Raw genomic sequence first — 19192 nt, forward strand, 5'->3', positions numbered from 1 at the left:
AGTTTCTGATCCAGCAAAATGTTTTTGTGACTACTTTTGAATAGAATGGGGACCCTGACAGATTTATCTAGTACTACTTCGAAAGAAAACAACCCACATTAGGAATCTTAACAGTTTAAGCACTTCATGGTGCAATATCAGCTTCTTTGGTTGTCTGGTGTGTGTTTTCTTGCTTGTTTTAAAAGCAGAAACTCTGAATATTACTTAGGAACAAATAAGCCAGGTCAAACTAGGTTCTCTTAGACGAATGTGATTGTGAGGCTGTTCTGAGCTGCCTCCAAGATGCATGTGTCCTCCATGCAGCTGTTACAAATGCCTTTTGCTTATGGTTTTTTTTCCCCCCTTTCCCTTTGGCTTGTTTGTTTGCAGAAAAAAATGGACAGTCGGGAATACCAAGATGCACAAGGCTTTGCAGCAGATATTCGGTTAATGTTCTCTAATTGTTACAAGTACAATCCTCCAGACCATGAAGTGGTAGCGATGGCCAGGAAGCTCCAGGTAAAGGTGTTGGCAAATGTGTCTTCCAGAGTTTGTTTAGTGCAGCTACAAGGTGTCGATTCAGAGATCCAAGCATGGATCTGCTCTTGGCAGCAGCAAGGGAGAGTCAGTGATTCTTCCAGCACTTGGAACGAGCCATGTTCTCTGGTGCAGGACTGGGGTGCTTTTCACATGGCATGGCCCAATGCCACGTTCTGCTCCTAAAACAGTTGCTTCATAAAGTAGTGCGAGAATTTTCTTGGGCTTACAGAATATGGATGCCCATCCGTACATTATTATATGCTGTACAGTACCTGGTATAGTGCAATAAGACCCTGACCCATGGTGGGGTGTCTGGTGTGTTTAAAAGGCCAGAGTGAGGTCTTTGTGGCTGAGGCTTCTTTTGTCACCAGTTTTTCTCCCTTTTTGTAGGATGTCTTTGAGATGAGGTTTGCAAAAATGCCCGATGAGCCTGCAGAGGCTCCACCTCCGCCTCCACCGACAGCACCAGTGGTGAGCAAAAGCACAGAGAGCAGTCACAGTAGTGAGGAGAGCTCGTCCGACTCAGACAGCTCAGACTCGGAAGAAGAGCGAGCGACTCGGCTGGCTGAGCTCCAGGAGCAGGTATTGCCATTGCCAGGCTGTGTGTCTGTGTTTGTGTGGTAGGAAGGGTTTAATTTTTTTCTTAAAAGTGCCCTCTAGGCTGGGGTGAGCAAAGCAATTGCCCCTTCTGCCAGCTAAAGGGGAAAAATGCTCAGCTGTGAAGTAAGTGCACGTTTGATGTAATGTTAATTTTCTTGGAGGTAGCCATTCTCGGTGCTGATGCTCTGTGTTTCTTTCTGGGATCCCAGGGTATGAATGAAGGTGCACACAATACTAGGGATCTGGGAGGAACAGAGAGGCCCATTTTGTATGAGAGCTCAGGCGTAACGAAATCTGTCACAAGCTTCCTGTGGGATATTGTCCTCTTGTACCCTGTCTGTAGAAGTGAGCTGGTTTGACTGTTGTGGTTGCAAACGCTTCAGCCATGGCCTTTCTTATTATGCAGATATACAATGCCAGATGCTACAGTGCTTACATGTGCTACCGTAATACAACAAAGCATTAATAAAATAGCTTATCCGGTGTCTCAAAGCAAGCTAGTAGGAGACCCAAGACATGAACCCAGGATTCCAGAGGCCAAGCTGTCAGCACTCTAGATGGAGCTATTTAGCTTAATTTTTATTTGCCCCTATAAAACAAGAATGAGGTTTTCATTTGAGTCAGCTTCTGTGTACTTGCACTGCATTTTTAAATGGATTTCAAATTGAGCAGAGTCTCCTGAGTTCAATCACTAGACTGCTTGATCACTGACTGTGGGATATGCTTACACGTTGGGACATAGAGGAAGGGTATTTGTAGGCATCAATTACCTTACCTTGAAGTCTGATTAATTTTTTCACTGTTCTCCCTCAGCTAAAGGCCGTTCATGAGCAGCTAGCTGCATTGTCACAAGCACCGGTGAATAAACCAAAGAAAAAAAAAGAGAAGAAGGAGAAAGAGAAGAAAAAGAAAGATAAAGAGAAGGAAAAAGAAAAGCACAAAGTAAAAGCTGAGGAGGAGAAGAAACCCAAGGTGGCTCAACCACCAAAACAAACCCAACAGAAGAAAGCCCCAGCTAAAAAAGCAAACAGCACAACCACAGCTAACAGGTGAGAGCCTGCCTTCTGTAAGTTGTCTTAAGGGTAATGCTGAGGGCTTCCAGCCCAGTTTTTTCTGTCCCTCCCATCCCCACTGAATTCCTGGTGAAGTGCAGTTGTCAGAGCAGTTAATTTCCTGTTGAATAGTGCCCCCCCGTTCCCAGACAACTCCAGGGAGTCTTTAAGTTAGAGCTGGCAGTGGAGCCATCATTTCCACTGTCCAACTCTCTTAAAATCCCTGCCTGACTACTCTCAGATAAGGTTTTGCTTTTTGCCTTTTGTGCAGCCAGCAAGAACATGCCATTTCATTGCTGCCCCCCTGCTGCTACATGGGCCTGTTGTCATGCCTCACAGGGAGAAAATATAATGGGAGTAAAACAGCTGATCTCAGATTTCTGAACTTCAGAAGCTGTGGTGCTGTTCAAGCCATCTGGCTTAGAGGTTCAAAGCCAAGAACATTGGGGTGGTTGTTACAAGGGGGGTAGAAAAAAAAAAGTTAATTGCTTCTCTATACCCATGAGTGTTTCCATGCTTGCCAACCCACCCAGGCAGCCCAAGAAGGGAGGCAAACAGGCATCTGCAACCTACGATTCAGATGAGGAGGAGGAAGGTCTGCCCATGACCTATGATGAGAAACGGCAGCTCAGCTTGGACATCAACCGCCTGCCTGGGGAGAAGCTGGGCAGGGTGGTGCACATCATCCAGTCACGGGAACCTTCCCTCAGAGACTCCAATCCTGATGAGATAGAAATAGATTTTGAAACATTGAAGCCCACAACTTTACGAGAACTGGAGAGATACGTGAAATCTTGTTTACAGAAAAAACAAAGGAAACCATTTTGTAAGTTACCTCCTGGGGACATGTTACCCCACCAGCTCTTGAGCTCAGCTTTGAAGTCAGGGCATGTGTGTTGGGATTCTTTTATCCAGCTGTTGGGTATGTGATGACAGGGATTTTTAGAGATTCTTTTCTCACAAGAAAATGTACAGAAGCTTTTGAATTATTTTTTTTTTTCCTGTTCATTCTTCCCATGATATGCTGTGGAGACCTGGAGGACTATTGTTCCTCTACAGAATCTGTACGAGGCCTTTATTACTTACCTAGAAAGCACTGTAAAGGTTTCAGTCTCCATTGTGTTATGTGTTATGTGTTCACATCTGGAAGGATCAGTTTCTTAGTCTGGATAGTTTAGCATCTGATTAGGAAGGAAACAAAGCATGGTTGGGATCCAGAAGACCAAGGGAATAAATGACTTGAGTAAAGTTACCTGAGTAACCTGTGGATTCTGGGTGTGTCTGAGTTGTATATTCACCCCAAAACTGCTTTTCCTACACGGTCTGATCGCCATATTACCCTCACTTTCTCCCAGATCAGAGGATTAATGTTAATGTGCTGCCAAGTGTGCGGTTCAGTATGGGACAGACTTTTCTCTGTGCCTCATCCACAGAGGGTGAATTGTTGCGGCCCCTTGAGATTTAGCTCCAGCTGAATAGCAGTAGGATCACTTACCTGAAGTGGTCCTGGCTCTGTCCGCCTGCTTGTCGGTTAAGAGGGAGTTGTCCTGTTAAGACTATAGCACAGTAGCTACTCACAACTCTTGCACAGCACCTCCATTTCTTCACCACAGGATTTTCAGGTAGGCCTAAGCAAAGCTCAGACTTTGACCCTTTTTGCTTTTTAATACCCCACTTTGATTAGGTGTTTTTTTTATTATTATTTCCCCCACACCCACCCTGAGTCCTTCACTGTTGGAATAGCTCAGGAAAAGATTTTTCCAGAGTGGTTAGGAACAAGAAGCATCCTTTGGTTTTGCAACCACAGCATGGAATAACGCAGATAATCTCAGATGTCTGTTCCTCTGAGACTGGTACGCCCTGGGCTGGCTGGCATACCTGACACCAGCCGGACTCTTGTGCTGTCTGCTCTCTCTTGCCATGCTTAGTGTTCAGGGGCACACCCTCTCAGGACTCTGCTTTCCAGCTTTCTTTTTTAAAAAATTACTGCTTTAAAACAGGGCACAGAGATGTAAGTATTTCCTTGCTGGATCAGGCAAAATATCTGGCCCCTGTCTTGTGCTTCTGATACTGGCCAACACCTGTGTTCAATTGCTCCTTTGGAGGAGTATTTCTTCTGCTCAAAAATATGAGTATTGCCGGTACTTCTCACCATTTCCATCGAACCGATGCAGCTACATTCCTGTTGTCTGCCAGCCTTTGCCTCAGTTGGCTTTTAATTTGTCCTTTTTGTTTTGCTTTATATTTAAAGCAACATAAAACACAGTAGATTTTTTGTGTGAGGTATCTTAAGTGTTAGTGGCCGATGCTTACTTGTGACAACCTTTAATGGGACACTTTATTTTACAGGGCAGAAAACCCATGTAACAATTCTGTAATTACAAATGTGTAACTATTGACCATATAACTGGCTGGTAAGTAACCTGTAACTACAAGGTTATTACATGGATTTTTCTTATCTTCTAAAATACTTTCCAGAGGATCTCTTGAAAAGTGCATGTTCCAGGATGATGGTGATTGGATGATCTAGCCAACTTCATATGTTGTCCTCTCTCTGGGATGTGTAGTTGCTGTGTGGCCACTTGATCTTAGCGGTGTCACTGCAGAGTGGTTGCACAGATTTACATGCCCTGTAAAATAGTGATGTCCACTCTTTTTCGCCTGCAACCATGCAGTTTCAGAAATTGTGCGTTCCTCCTCCACAGCTGCAAGTGGAAAAAAGCAAGCAGCAAAGTCAAAAGAAGAATTAGCTCAGGAAAAGAAGAAAGAACTAGAAAAACGGTTACAGGACGTCAGTGGGCAGCTAAACAACAACAAGAAACCTGCAAAGAAAGGTAACGGCTTTGGTTTTAAGGTGCTGACAATGCCCCGAAAGTTGTATATGTAGATAGATTTCCTCACTGAGGCAAAGCTACTGCTGCTTTGTAGCCTTGGGTTTACCTCTGACAGCTAACCCTAGTTGGCCAGTAGTGCTGGGGCACAGCGAGTTACTGCTGGGCACTGAGCTGCTCTGTGCAGGCTGCTTTGGTCCCTGTCCAGGTGGAAGCTCTCCTGGATGGTAAACGTGTGGTATCTTGGCAGCAATTCATCTTTTAGAGGGAGGAGGATCTTCTCTGTGTTAGCCTGTACGGGACTGTGTGTACAGGCCTGTACCACAGAGCATCTAACGGATGATTTTTCTCTATTGTGGGATTTAAAAAAAAACCCAACCCCCCACGTAGTGTAGTAGTGTGAAAGATGGTACAAAAGGTTCTTCCGGCACAAACTAAGCTGCTTCTGGCTTCGCACAAGTCAGGCGGGGTTTTCTTGTGTTTGGAGGTTGTGCTGAAGCACACGAGGCTGCGCACACAGCTCTCCAGGTGCTCCGGCTGCCTGGCTGTGAGCAGCATAGGGCTGAAGGGGATACTGCCCTCCCATAGGGCTCCTCTGCTGATCCGAGACTTCTGTGGTCATCTGCAGCCTGAGGAACCTTGCCATCCGCTGTCAGGATAGGCCTTGTTGCAGCAAGCGAAGGCGGTGGGTAAATAAGCTGCCCAGGAAAAATGAAGTTGTGAACGAAGCGGTGGAGGGTGAAGGCTGTGGGCGAAGCTTGTCGGATTCAGTTCCTTGCAAGTAACCACGTCGCTGCCTTCTTCCCTGCAGAGAAATCTGGCTCGGCTCCCCCCGGAGGCCCTTCCCGGCTCAGCAGCAGCAGCTCCTCTGAGTCTGGGAGCAGCAGCTCCAGTGGTTCCAGCTCAGACAGCAGCGATTCGGAATGAGTTACGGACACTTACACACAAAACACAAAACGGACATCACCCTCACTGATGCTCTGCAGTGTTCTTTTCTCTCCTTAATATACTGCTCTTGTTCCACAGTGGTCAGGTTTTTTTTCCCATCTCTCTTTCTCTGACTTTTTTTATTTTTTAATTCAGTGTTACAAAAGGTATCTTCCATTTTTTGGGGGGGCGCTCTTTTAATAGGTCAAAGATGTTTGTGCGTGTGTGTGACTAGACTTTATGACAAATAGTTCCCTTTGCATAAAGTCTCTAAAATACATTTTCACTGAAGAAGATTGGTTGAAAATGGAAGAACTTTGAACTCTTAGCAGGAGATAAATAGGAAGTTCTGCAAGGTTTGTAGTACATTTCCCTCCCACCCCTTCCCTCTCCCCAGAATGTTCTCTTTTAATAGGCCTGCCTGGCTCACACAGGATAAAAACCTCCCTTTTTTTAAAGAAATCTCTGTAAAATGGTACTGTATCTGAAAGATGTTAGCTTTTGAACTAGTTGGTGTATTTGTTATTAGCACTAGTATTCTTAATCTCGAAGTCTACAGTGTGATCGAAATGTCAGATGCTATCATCTTTTTACATAAAAACAAAACAAAAAAATTCTCCTGCACTGTGGATTGCTAACATGCTTTTTTTAAATCTTGGTAGAGGCATAGGCACCTGTTCAGGAAGGTATTTAAGCATGAATTTAACTTTAAGCACATGAGCATTATAAGTAGTTGCATTTCTTGTTTTTCCACTGAAAATTTTCATTTTCCTTGGGGATGCGTTGAGAAGAAGGGAGCAAGGGACACTCAAGTTTCTTGGGAATGTTATTTTTAACATGAAAAAGATGATTTCCAGGAAATGGACACTCTCTATGAAAGCGTTCATTTAATTGAAAACAGATTTTTTGGCTGAAAGGTCTCAGCTGGACCTCAGAGTGATCCCTGCAGAGTGACCAAGGCAAGTCATATGCTCATTATTAGACACATGCTTAAGTATTTTCTCCATGACAAACACCTCAGTCTGGGCTTAAAATAAAGGAGCACGTGAGCTCCAGCTGAGGCTGAGCTGGCAGGGGAATTGGAGAGGAGGGATGTTGTTGTGTATGGTTGGGGGTTCTTTGGGTTTTGATGTTCTTTTTTTTTTTTTTTTTTTCCTCATTGTTTCAGTAGCAGGCTCCTAGGAAGGGAATGCTACTTCTGTGTCATGCAGGGTGCAGGTTTCCAGGCACTAAAATGCTTACCTCAATAAAAAGAAAAAAGAGGGGAGGGAGGAAAAAAAAAAAGAGAGACAATTTTTAAGGCTTGCAATTTTTTCAGTCCAGCCTAATGTTTTGACCTGCACTGCTGCAATACACTCTGTTTTCACTGTCCCTAATTTCATGTATATACGTAAGTACTTTATTTATTAAACACCATTGGTCATTTAAAATGTAATAAAAAAACAAAAGCAAAGCTGCATTATGCAGACCAGCAGAAATGCAGATTTTTGATGTGGTTTGAACTAGATTGGAAAAACAAACAACAACAACAAAGCAAATAAACATCTGAGATTTTATTTAAATACATTGGACTTTATACCTACAGGTGCTACAGTCCAGTCTACTGTGTGTCTGGTGCTCTGTCATGTTTGGTGTGTTCATATTTTGATTTGTTTTCTCTCTTCTTTCTCTTCTCATCCCAGCCCTCTTTTTTTTTTTAACTCCTGTTTTGTACAGTTTTTGGAGACATACAGGTAGATAACAATTTCTTGATGCAGCACATTATTATTTTCTCTAATATTTCCAGAGGTCTTTTTCCTCCTCTTTTTTTTTTTTTTTTTTTTTTTAGAACAGTGGGGTTTTCTCTTTTACTCTCATTTTAGGAAAACACCAGTTCTATAATTATATAAGATTTGTAATCTGAGGGGCAGAAATTTATTGTAAATTCTTAACGTTTTATTGTAAAGAAAAAAATATACAGAGTTCAACAGAAAGTTATGCCTTTCCTTCTCCCAGCACCAGCGCCTAAGGCTTGCCTCTCTGCTGTGGGGTAGCCCTAAAATTCACCCTGCTGTGGGCTCTATTAGTGGTTTGCCAGAGGCCCCATGGTGCAGACTGCACCAGCTGTTAGTTTTCACAGAGGTGAGTGGCCCTGGAGGACTTCTCAGCCCCAGCACACAATTTTCATTGTACACTCAGCCTCCGAGAGCTAGGAGTTGGCCTGCCGGGCGGTGTGGCATCTGGCTGATCTCCTTTTGCTGGAAAGCTGGGGAAGCACAGGGCCAGCCCGTTATTAGCACTGCATGGTTTGCACTTCTGGCTGCATCCACATTCCACTGCCAGTCACTGATCGCCCATCGACTGAGGTTTTATTAGCTGGACACTCACACAGCTGTCTTAAAAAAAAAAAAAAAAATCTGTCTTTCAAAGATCAGCATTTCAAGCGTTCAGATGTGTGTCTTGTACAGCTGATCTGCTTCTGTCCACGTTTATCTGTGTGGTGGCAGTAACACTCTCCACAGTTTGCTGTAGACAAGAATTCCCACTTTTTTTTGCAAAGGGCTGCGAGCGCAATGCTGTGGTGCCCTCCTGGAAGTTGCTGGGCATCTTTGGTTCAGTTGCAGTCACCAAGGTGCTCGGCCCGGTGGCAGGAGGCTCTCGAGTCTTTGCAGCTAGTTTCCCACAGTATTTGAAAGTGGATGAACTAAAGCATTCTGATTCTTACTGACATTATTTTTTTTTTGTTTCTTTTAACAGTGGAGTTATTTTTAGTTCCTGTACTTTTTTTAATTCTACCCTTAAAAAAAAAATATCTTCCCCTAGACAGATCCTTAGTAATATATTTTCAGAATTTACTATGAGGAAATGTAATATACACCTAATTAAGAGCTTAGGTTTTTTTAATGGGGTTGGGTTTCATCTGTGCTTTTCCTATTGTCTGAGACTTGCATTGTCAAAACCAACTAGTATTTTAATTAAAATAATTGCAACCCATTCAATACCCTGACGACTCGTATAAACAAGCTCCCAGTTTTCCCTGCTTGAAACATTTTCCTGCGTGCATTAACCTGACCTGTGCCACCGATGTAACGTGGTGGTTGCTCCCATGCGGAGAACAACCCACAGCTGGTGTCGGAGGCAACAGCAGCCGCTCTGGCCAGCATCGCTGCCGTGTAAAGCCTGGGGACCTGGCTCTGCAGCATGCTGCTGTCCCCCAACGTTGGGGACGACCCCGCTGAGCACAGCCAGGGTACAGATGTTCCTCTAGGACACATAGCTCGGTCGCACTGCAGTCAGTGGGAAGGTTAGAGGCAAAGGGTTGGGGGACCTACTGTGAAGTGATGGAAGGGGGCCTGGCCTGAGACTGTTGGCAGCACTGGAGGAGGATCCCTATTTTAGTTGGCAAACCTGTCCTAGCTTGGGGATTTGCAAGGAAAACCAGCAACCAAAGCCACCAAGGAATGTGAAGAACCACCTGCATATCTTTGATATACCCAGCTGCGACTTGGGCTACCATTTAGTTGGGAAACTTTGTTTTCATGGAAAGGAAGGTGTTCCCTGTGGAATGGCAGTTCACAGGAGAAATCCATTTTGGCATGACCTTCATTTCAGGAAAGAAACTGGTGACTCTTCATTTGAAAATGTTGTTCTTACACTTTTTCATTTTCGTGTTGTTTGTAGTGCTCATTATCTCCCGACATGTCAGTAGTGGTGCCTCTTGTATCTCCAGATCAGAGTGTCTCCAGGAAAGAAGAGATGTTTTCAGTCCATAGTAAGTAGCAGCAGCCCTTAATGAGTTAGAAACGGAAACAACAGAGCATGTATTTAACTGAGTTTGTATTGCATGACATGCCAGTACGGATGTCATGAAATAACTTGACAGTGATCAAACGTACAACATTTGAAATAACACTTTTTTTTAAAACTTAAGAATTAAAAAAAATTGAAATTTTTATGGTAGAATTTTTCTTGAACGAACAAAGTTTAACTTTGTTTTCCAGGAGAAATGTCACTGAAATCAGTATGATTTCATATGTATGCATACACACAAATAGTTTTATTGAAGCTGTTTTTTCTGACAAATTCCTGTTTTGACAAAACAATACCTGACCAGACCTGTTATCAATCAACCAGCATTACTGCACCTTTAAAAACTTTGTTAAACTCTATCTGATTGTAAGGTCAGCCTGTTTGTTGGCGTACCATCAGATGTAGGCTCAGTGGGACCAGCGGGAAATCCACATCCCGCGGGCTCAGGCCCCGATCCACCTACTAAAGGAAGCTGTTGCCTACAACAGTTTCCTGCTAACCAAATGTTGTCTATACGAAATCATTTCAGTTTTGTATTGATGTGATTTTAAACTTTCCTACCGACAGGGTTTGTAACTGTAGAACTGATATTTCAGGACTATGTAACTGTTGTTCGTGTGTGTGTGTATAATAGGTGCACGCACCCCCACACACACATACACAAGCACGTGTGTGAGTGTCTTATCTACAAATTAGTTACCCAGTGAGGTCTCTTTCCATGTTCTCTATGTGGTAGAAGCAGACTGCAGTTACCTAATCTAGTTCTTTCTCTGTTTTGGGGACTCTTAGACCAGTTTTTTAATTTTTTCCTTGTTTTGAAAGGAATGATGTTTTTTAACGTTGGGGTTGGAGCTAGGGGGAAGGGATCGGGGCATGACAAAATAAAACCACAACCTTTTTAGTACTGGATTTTAAAAAGACATATTCTTAAACGTGAGCAGTTACCACTAGGGCTAACTGTGGGCAGGCTCTGTATTGCTGAAGATAAATTTAGGGTGAGGATTCATTACACTAGCAACATTATCTTGCTTGTAAAACAATGAGATGTGTTTTTTTAAAGAAATGGTATTTGCATATCTTTTTAAATGTCATTTTTAAAAATAAATAAACCACCGGCTAGGACTTGACATGGGCCACTTACAACTTACCCCCGTTACTGGCATAACCAATCCAGAAAGATTTGTTGTTGTATTTTTGTTTTGGGTTTTTGGGTTTTTTTTTAATATTTAAAAAAATTGTTACTTTTCTGTATGATGTGCATGCAAATTTACCGTAACTCCTTTTCTTAAAACTTTTTAGTGCCATTTCTAGTATATTCCTGTAAATGTCAGTTACTGAAAAGAAATGAGTCAATGTAAGTAGTTTAGCTTGTTTATTGCAAATTGCTGGCCTCAAACACAACAGAATTTAAAAAAAAAAAGTTAGAAAGTAATCTTTGATGTTACTGGTAATCACGGACCCTGGTCCTGGGGCATTTGTTTTGTTTTCATAATAAAAAGAAAAATTGTTTTGTGTGTGCAGTTTGATCCCATCTTTTCCCCTCACCTCTCCTTTTCTTTTTCCTCATCTCCTTTTTCAGGTGTTGCACTTGCTCCAGTTGAGAACCTGTAGGGCTTTGATCGAGCAGTCAGTTGAGTAGCATTGCTAAGGGAGAAACAGAAATAGATTTAGTCCTAGTGTCATGAGTCTGGAAAGAATTTGGAAGTAATTTTGCAACTCCAGCCACATGGAGTGCCATGCTAACGGGGAAAGCTGCCTTCAGAGCAGGGGGCAAGCCTGGGGCACTGCCAGCTTGGCCAAGGGTCTCCCAGATCGCAGTTCAGCACCTGGTATAGAGGTGCTCTGGGTAGACCTTTCAGCTGGTGAGGGAAACACTTGGGCTGCTTTAATGTCCCAGGGCAGCCAAGGAAGGACCTTCACTCTTCCTAGGTGCCCACAGCCTGAAGGGCTCTCAGCTGATGTGAGAATTGCACCTGATGGAGGTAAGTTCAGGTAAAAAAGAGGAGCTGGGGACTTCACCCACGTTTAATGCTGACTACTTTCAAGCCACCAGGACCTGAAGGAACCCGAGGGACATTGTCACCGGCACTGGTGGCCCTGGCTCCTGGTCTACCAGCCAGCGCTGGCCCCGCAGGTCCGCGAGCCCAGGGTGGCTGGGATGTGGAAGACACGGCGGGGAAAGGGGGGGCTTAAAGTAGCCAGTCACAGCACGGTCTTGGGGTGACTGAACCGTGGCAAAATCTATTTTGGTCACTAGAGGGGATCCAGGTTGGGTTTGCTGTTCAGTGTCTCAGATGCATGCCTGCTGGTTTATGTGTAAGGTAAGGGTTACGGCAGCCGGGCTTGCCCAGGGTTAATCTTTCTCTAACCCTGTTCCTGCTCACTGGGTTTAAAAGCCCTGATTTCTCCAAGGTTTCAGCAAACCTGTTTTGCTTAGCTGTTGGATCGGCGTAGCTGTGTGTTGGATCAACGATACTCCCAAAGGAAACGCTTGTTCAACCTATCCTCTAAAAATCTCCTGTGAGACAGCTGCTCCACCGGAGGATGTTTCCTTCAGCATTTACTAGCGAGTTATTTCTAGGTGCTGCTGCTTACAGAGCTGGAGGCGGTTGCGGACAGGCAGAACACAGCTGAGGTTTGGCTCACGCTGGTGTGTGTATGGATTATTGCACGTGTGACACCCAGGGGCTGTCCTCATCCCCCAGCGCACCGCTCGGATGCAACAACGGCTGCCAGGCTTGGGAACCTGGAGGAGCCACCCCTGCACGTGGCCCGTCTCCACAGGAGAAGCGGAGTGACTTTGGAGAGGGAGGTGACCCCCAGCCCCACCAGTAACTAAGGTAATTCCCAACGGGGAGGAACTGCCTGTCTGGAGTTTTCCCTCTTCTGCCTGGGCGAGGACTGGGAGTGCCAATAGCAGTAATCCTCACATGTGCCAAAGTGATTAACATGCAGAAGGAAAACAGCTGCTCCCGATGATGCATTCAAATCATTTTAATGCACTTTATCAAAGAGGCTACAACAGCATTTTAAACAAGTGCATCAACACTACACAACCGGCTTACAGAAATGCTCGCTTACAGCAGCCACTCCACAAACCTGCTGTGACTAATAAGGACAGACAGATACGGAAAATACGGTCCTGTTCACAGAGAGAGGGAAGAACAAGTCACGTTCTTCCTTGCACTGTCATATCCAGCCTCAATCCTGGAAGAATTTATGCATGTATTTTAAGTTTTTATTTTTGTGTAGTCCAATGACTGCTCTTCAAATAACTGAATTTTGGTTTACCAGCCACATAAACAAAAAGACTGATTATACCCAAGATAATCAAATTTCTTACTGAAATAAAAAAAAAAAATAAATTCACGGGTGGGGTTTTTTTTTCTATAAGAAAAGAAAGTGAACAGCTGGTTTTGGGGATGTGCTGTTCCTTAAACTCCCAGAGTTTGCATGTTCCCCTGGGCTGCTGGAAAGGCCCTGAACACCCCTCTCCTGCCTCTCCAGGTCTCTTCCACCTGCAGATTCTTCTAGGGGAGCTCTCAGACCATCTCCTGCCCATCTCCATCGATAACCATCAGTTCACTCGCCGACCTGGGGGCCTCGGTGGCTCGCACACCCCAGGCGATGCTCTGCATTCACCAGCAGCTCAGTGCAGGAGCACTGCTGCTGCCAGCATTCTGCATCCTGCTCCTTTTGGGAAGCTCATGGAATGCTTTTTTTTTTTTTTTCCCCCCTCAGCTGAAAAACATTTATTCACCAAACCCCTTCTCATCCAGAGCTAGTCCTGGCAAGATCCAGTAGGACTGTTTGAGCGTGCAGAGCAATGCGCAGGTCGGCAAAGCACTGAGGTCCATCAGCAGGTTTAGTTTTACGAGCACACATGTAAGGTACCAAACATCAACGCATGCATAAATAGTATTTAAAAAAAATAAATGAGCTGCCTATAGTTTGCAGTGCATACACGTGCTACGGATCAGGGCTGAGTACCTCAAACATCTACAATCTCACGTTAGAACAGGTATGTTCTGCTCAGCACACTGAGTGCAGCATTTAACCCACACAGGAAGGGCGGACAAGATTCTTCTTTGCTGTATTAAAAAAAAAAATAAAAATAAAGTGCTTGAAATATGCAAAGGAGGTTTCAGATAAACAGAAGTAATGACTGTGCCTAATTTTAGACAGGCAAATAACCCTCACTGAAGTCAACGTCAAATACTGATTTGCTTGAAGTTAAGCCCGTACCCAAGTGCTGCTGGATCAGGCACGCAGGCTGAGAGGATGTCCCAGGGAGGGCACAGAGGGAGCCTATAACTTAAGCCAAATGTTATACTTGAATGCCAAACCCTGGGCACCTAATTAGCACCCCTGGAAGAGGTACTGCTTGGTTTTTAATAAAGGTTTAGGTGCTTGCTGGGTCGAGTTTCTCAGCTTGATCTTGCCTTGAGCAAGTTAGGGATTCAGCTCCTAACGGAAGCAGCCTGAAAGCAGTCTCTATTCCCAAGAAATGCAATTCTAGTATTTTTTCCCTCCTAAAATCCTTCAGTTAGTGGAAACAAACGCTCGAAGACGCAACTTTTAGAACACATGCACAACATCTCCTATCCAACCCGAATTAGAAAATAAACCCTTCCAACCTACTGCATGCATTAAAACTTGAATGCAAAGCAAACTTCAGGGGACTGCGTGCTTCTGCCAGTGATCTCTGGGGGCAGGTAGGTCCTGCGGTAGGAGATGTGTGTATTTACAGTAGCTTGCTTCCTGTTGCTTTCCTGGGCCTCTCCCCCCCTTTCAGGCGGTTGACTTGGTGATCTGTTCCCAAAGCACGGAAAGGGAGCCAGCTCCACCGACGCCAGAAGTCCTCTCTTACTGCCACCATACCAAACTGTGGCATCAGAGAGGGCCCTTTGCTTGGCACAGGGTGAAACTGCCGAATTCCAGACTCTATAAACTCTCAACACATTCTTTCCCTCTTTCCTCCCCCCCCCGCAACAAATGGCTTTGGTTGCAAGAGACCGCTTGCGGGGCAGTAATTAAAGGGAGATGGGGCAAGCACAACAACTAATGGCCAGGTAGTTTTGCAGGTCAACTTCCTAAAATTTTCGCCTGGATGGAAGCGGATCTGCGCTCGCCTCCCTGCCGCCAGCATTCACAGAGCTTTGGCAACGCGTGAGGACTCGCAAGTGAAAGTGCCTGCTGGGGATGGCTCCCGAGTTAACAGCGGGTGTTTCTCATGGTGCACAAGCCACTTACAAGCAACACATGGTCCAGCACAGACCCTGCCAAGATGCTAGACAGCGAACACAGGCTCATGAGTTCCCGAGTGAGACTGTTTTCGTTACACACACTCAATGACATGCAAAATCTGACGCTACCAACAGTGAAAACAAACGCACGCTTTGGGCAGCCTTGCTGGCCCATCCCGCACGCGCTGCTTTAGCCGCAGCTCTCTTGGGAGGATGGTGCCAACCCATATCCCCCGGCCTGCTGCCAGTCTGGTTTGTCTCCGTGTGTAGATTTCTAATGCAAACCCACCGAAATTACATAATGGCGCAAAACTTCGACTGTCCCGTGTCCCTGGAGACATCCAGCTTGTTTTTGTCCCGCACCAGGATGGCTTCGTTGCCGTACTGTGAGTACCACATACTCCGACTCCGGCTCAGGTAAGTGTTGGGGGGGGCCGACTCCAGTTTCTGCTGCTGCTGCTGCCAGATGAGCAGAGAGGTGTCCCTGTACCGCAGCCGTGCATAGCCCTCGGACAAGGCTTTTTCGGGCAGGGGCACCCTCCCGTTCATTACTTTGTCAGTCATCTGCTCCAGGATGGCTCCGAAGACGAGAGCTCCTTCCAGGCAGCTCTGACAGACACCCCTCGGGTCGGCCCAGGTCGACTGCTGCTGCTCCGAGCTCCAGGGGGAACATCCCAGGGCAGGGGCACGGCTCTGGGGACACACGAGCCGCTGTCGCCGTAAGGACAGCTCAGGAGAGGGAGCAGGGATATGCACAGCCACAAACCACAACGGGCAGCCCAGCCTTGCTTAAATAACAAGCCAGGGCTTCGGAAAGCTTATCCAGTGGTGATGCCGCTCCGTGTTTCATCTTGCGGAGGGACCACGTGCACACGAGCTGCTTGTTGAGAGCCCATGAAGTATCTCAGCAGGTGTGAGCAGCAGTGGTGGGCTTGCTTGGCGGCGGTGGGCTTGCTCCACAGCCGGGCAGGACAGGCTGAGCGGCTCTTGGATGAGTTTTGCTTCCCTGAAGAACGGACCCTGAAGCCGTAGGGCAGAGCGGAGAGGTCAGACTGAAGAGGCCACCAGCACCCAGGCCCGTGCAGGAGCGCCCCGCCTGTGCCGCACGCTGCGGCCGGGGGGCGGCCGGGGGCTTCGCGGGCCCCCGGGATGCAGAAGATGCTGCCTCCCGCCGGGTGATCGTACCCACTGGGGTGCGCGCGGCACGGCTGCGGGGCTTCAACCTGCGGGCGGGGGGGCACGGCGGGGGTCACCCCAAGGCCTGGCAGCGGGGGTCCCTACCCTGCGAGAGCCCCTCCTCCCCCGCGCCGTGCCCCCCCCCCCCCCCCCCCGCGCCCTTCCACCGGCCCCGCGCACCCGCCCGCGGCCCCCCGGGGCTCTCTGCGCCCCCCCCCCCGCCCCCGCGCGCCCCCCGGGGACACCCCCCCCCCCACCCCCGCGGCCCCCCGGCACTCCCCCGGCCCCCGCTCGGCCCCACCGTGCTGCGCGGCCCGGCCCGGCCCCGGCGCCGCTCGGAGCAGCCGCGGAGGCGCCTCCCGAGCGCATCACGGCGGGAGGAGCCAGGGCCGGCGCCGGGGGGGCCGCGGGGCGGGGGGCGCCGGGCCACGGCAGGGGGGCTCCCCGCGATGGGTGGGGGGACCGGGCCACGGCAGGGGGGCTCTCTGCTATGGGTGGGGGGTCCGGGACACAGCAGGGGGGCTCCCCACAGTGGGTGCGGGGGGCCGGGCCACGGCAGGGGGGCTCCCCGCGATGGGTGTGGGGTCTGGGGCACGGCAGTGGGTTCCCTGGGTGGGCTGTGGGGTCCGGGACACAGCAGGGGGGCTTCCCACACTGGGTGTGGGGTCTGGGTCACGGCAGGGGGGCTCCCCACAATGGGTGCATGGGGCCAGGGCAGGGCAGGGGGGTTCCCCCCGCTGGGTGTGGGAGGCTGGGGCACATCATTGGAGCACCCTGAGTGGGGTGCAGTGGTCTGGGGCACAGCAGTGGGGTTCCCTGGGTGGGCTGTGGGGTCCCAGGCACAGCAGCAGGACTCCCCATGTTGGCTGCGTGGGTCCGGGGCATGGCAGTGGGGCACCGTGAGTGGGGTGCAGGGGACCAGGGCATGGCTGTGGGGCTCCCCGTGCTGAGTATGTGGGTCCGGGGCACAGCAGTGGGGCTCCCCATGCTGGGTGTTGGGGTCTGGGGCATGGTAGTGGGTTCCCTGGGTGGGTTGTGGGGTCTCGGGCACAGCAGTGGGGCTCCCCACAATGGGTGTGTGAGTCCAGGACGTGGCTGTGTGGCTCCCCACAATGGCTGTGTGGGTCTGGGGCACAGCAGTGGGGCTCCCCACGCTGTGTGTGGGTCTGAGCCATGGCAGCGGGGCACCCCGAGTGGGATGGTGCAGCAGTCCGGGCCATGGCAGTGGGGCTCCCCATGCTGGGTGCGTGGGTCCCACAGCTGTCAGCCAGCACAGGGCGCACAGAGCGTTTTAAAGGGGCGCCCAGCACTGCGCGTGCTGAGCCCATGGCATCGTACATGGGGGCCTGGGGGCTGAACGGGGGGAGCCTGCTGTTGCCCAGCCTGCCCAGCACTGCCCTTGGAGGAGTGGCTCTCCCTGCTGCTGAAGGTGCTGGGGGGTCCCAGCCCAGTTTACAGCCAAGGCAAAGTGTGTTTCTGCCCAGTCTCCTTTCTGGTGGGTGACTGGTGTAGCAGCCATTTGTGCTGGGGGGGCACGTGGTGCCCTTTATCCCTCCCTGCTTGTCCCAGCCACCCCAGTGACAGCCCGTTGTGGGCTAAGGCAGGCAGGGGACACCCTTAGGTCTGCTGACAGCCTCATGCGACCACCACTGTGACAGCCACGCCAGGACATCTACAGAGCAGGCTGTGTGACCCTGCAGCATCCCCTCCGCCTCTGCTCATCCTCACCGTCTGCTCCAGTCCATTTCCTTAGCCTGACTGTCCCCTGGCAAGCGTGGTAAGAAATACGTTTTGAAGAGAGCTGTGAGGCTTATTCTTTTTCTGATGATACTAAATTTAAGCTCTCAATCTTCTTATCTCCTGTGAATGCAGCGCCATCTAATCTCCTGTTAGGGACTCAATACACTTAGATCTGTTGCAGAGCCACTCTGCTGTTCCGCCGGGCCTTCGTGGGCACAAACAAGACGCAGTGATTTAATGCCACGCTGGCTGCAACTCCCTGCTCCCGGAAGGTTTAGAGCAAACACAAAGAAGAGGGAAGAAAGAAAAAAAAAAAAAAAAAAAGGAGAGAGAAGAATGAATACACTATTAAAATGTTTATTCTCAGAAATGTCCTGACTTTGCTGCTTTATCTGCACAAGGAGCTAGCCCTGGCCCCACCTTGTGGAAGCTGCAGAAGAAAATGCAAAATCATTTATAGTGGAACCACCAGGTTTAGGTTTTTAGCACGAGTGAGGTGTCGTGGTCTTCTCTGAAAAATTACCAGTCCTGTTACCAACCTCTGAGCGGAACGGACGCAGCCGGTAAGTGGAGTGGTTGTGGTTGTTGCAGAGATAAAGCAAGAAGGGCTGGAGGCTGCAGACCTCTGAAAGCTGACAGCTCTCTGACCATCCACTGGACCCTTCGCCCTGGTTCCATGAGACGTCTGACCATCCGAGAGGACCCTTCCCAAATAAACCTCAGAAGCAGCAGCAGCAGAACAGAGGGGGTGAAGCCCCAGTGGGAAATCTCTGTGTCTGCTTTGCTTTCCCTGCCAGCTGTGAGACACAGCTGCAGCACGAGGCTGGCCTGGGTGACTTTTCCCTGGCTTAGCTCCTTAGGGCTGCACACGCCTCGGGACCACTGGATTTTGATGGGAGAGCTGTTGGGGTGAATCCCGGTGGAGGAGGGCTTGCTGGCGCGGCTGTCCCGGCAGCACAGTGATGGTTTTGGGAAGAGGGTGGTGTTTGTGTTCAGCACAGCTGAGGCATCACAGGCCCCATAAATGAGACACTTCCACAGAGAAATGCCCAGGGAAGTGCTGCCTCCACCTGCTTGGCACCCGGGTGGAGAGCCCTTTTCCAGCGGAGCTGCACCCTCAGGTGCTACCTTTTTCCCGGTTAAACAAAGTGCATCTGTGGCTCCCATTGCACCAGTGCAAGAAGAGAATCCAGTTCATCCCTCCTGCCAGCACCGAGCTGTGCCAGGTTAATTTTCCTGCTCTCCCGTTGCACAGCCCACATTCCCTGCTCAGGGAGGCAGCACGCCTGGGGCAGGGGAGAAGACCTGATCT

At 48.6% G+C, this 19192-nt stretch overlaps 2 protein-coding genes across 6 annotated transcripts in view; one reads left to right on the forward strand and one right to left on the reverse strand.

Moving 5' to 3' along the window:
- The window catches only part of BRD3 (bromodomain containing 3), a 44519-nt gene extending 31434 nt beyond the window's left edge, over positions 1–13085 (forward strand). The window contains exons 7-13 of one of the 4 annotated variants that reach the window (XR_005106104.1): positions 370–498; positions 910–1101; positions 1933–2168; positions 2705–2997; positions 4877–5005; positions 5814–9680; positions 11298–13085. Coding sequence is in view for 3 of the 4 variants with exons in the window: in XM_037399508.1 (XP_037255405.1) it covers positions 370–498; positions 910–1101; positions 1933–2168; positions 2705–2997; positions 4877–5005; positions 5814–5929 (1095 nt within the window). In the remaining variant the exon portion in view is untranslated. Of the gene's footprint in view, positions 1–369; positions 499–909; positions 1102–1932; positions 2169–2704; positions 2998–4520; positions 4586–4876; positions 5006–5813; positions 9681–11297 lie in introns of those variants that run through there. The other 3 variants (XM_037399508.1, XM_037399509.1, XM_037399510.1) reach the window with 3 other exon arrangements.
- BRD3OS (BRD3 opposite strand) lies at positions 7617–16540 on the reverse strand. 2 transcript variants are annotated; one of them, XM_037399511.1, is made up of 2 exons: positions 16442–16497; positions 7617–15984 (listed from the first exon to the last, which is right to left on the reverse strand). In XM_037399511.1, the coding sequence occupies exon 2, from the start codon at positions 15526–15528 to the stop codon at positions 15259–15261; it is 270 nt and encodes an 89-aa protein (XP_037255408.1). In that variant the 5' UTR covers positions 15529–15984; positions 16442–16497; the 3' UTR covers positions 7617–15258. The 2 variants fall into 2 exon arrangements, 1 of the variants encoding a protein (XP_037255408.1); XR_005106105.1 differs by having other exon boundaries at positions 15528–16187; positions 16442–16540.
- Between the last annotated feature and the right edge of the window lie 2652 nt (positions 16541–19192).

The sequence above is a fragment of the Falco rusticolus genome, chromosome 9, assembly GCF_015220075.1.
Source record: "Falco rusticolus isolate bFalRus1 chromosome 9, bFalRus1.pri, whole genome shotgun sequence".
Taxonomy (NCBI): domain Eukaryota; kingdom Metazoa; phylum Chordata; class Aves; order Falconiformes; family Falconidae; genus Falco; species Falco rusticolus.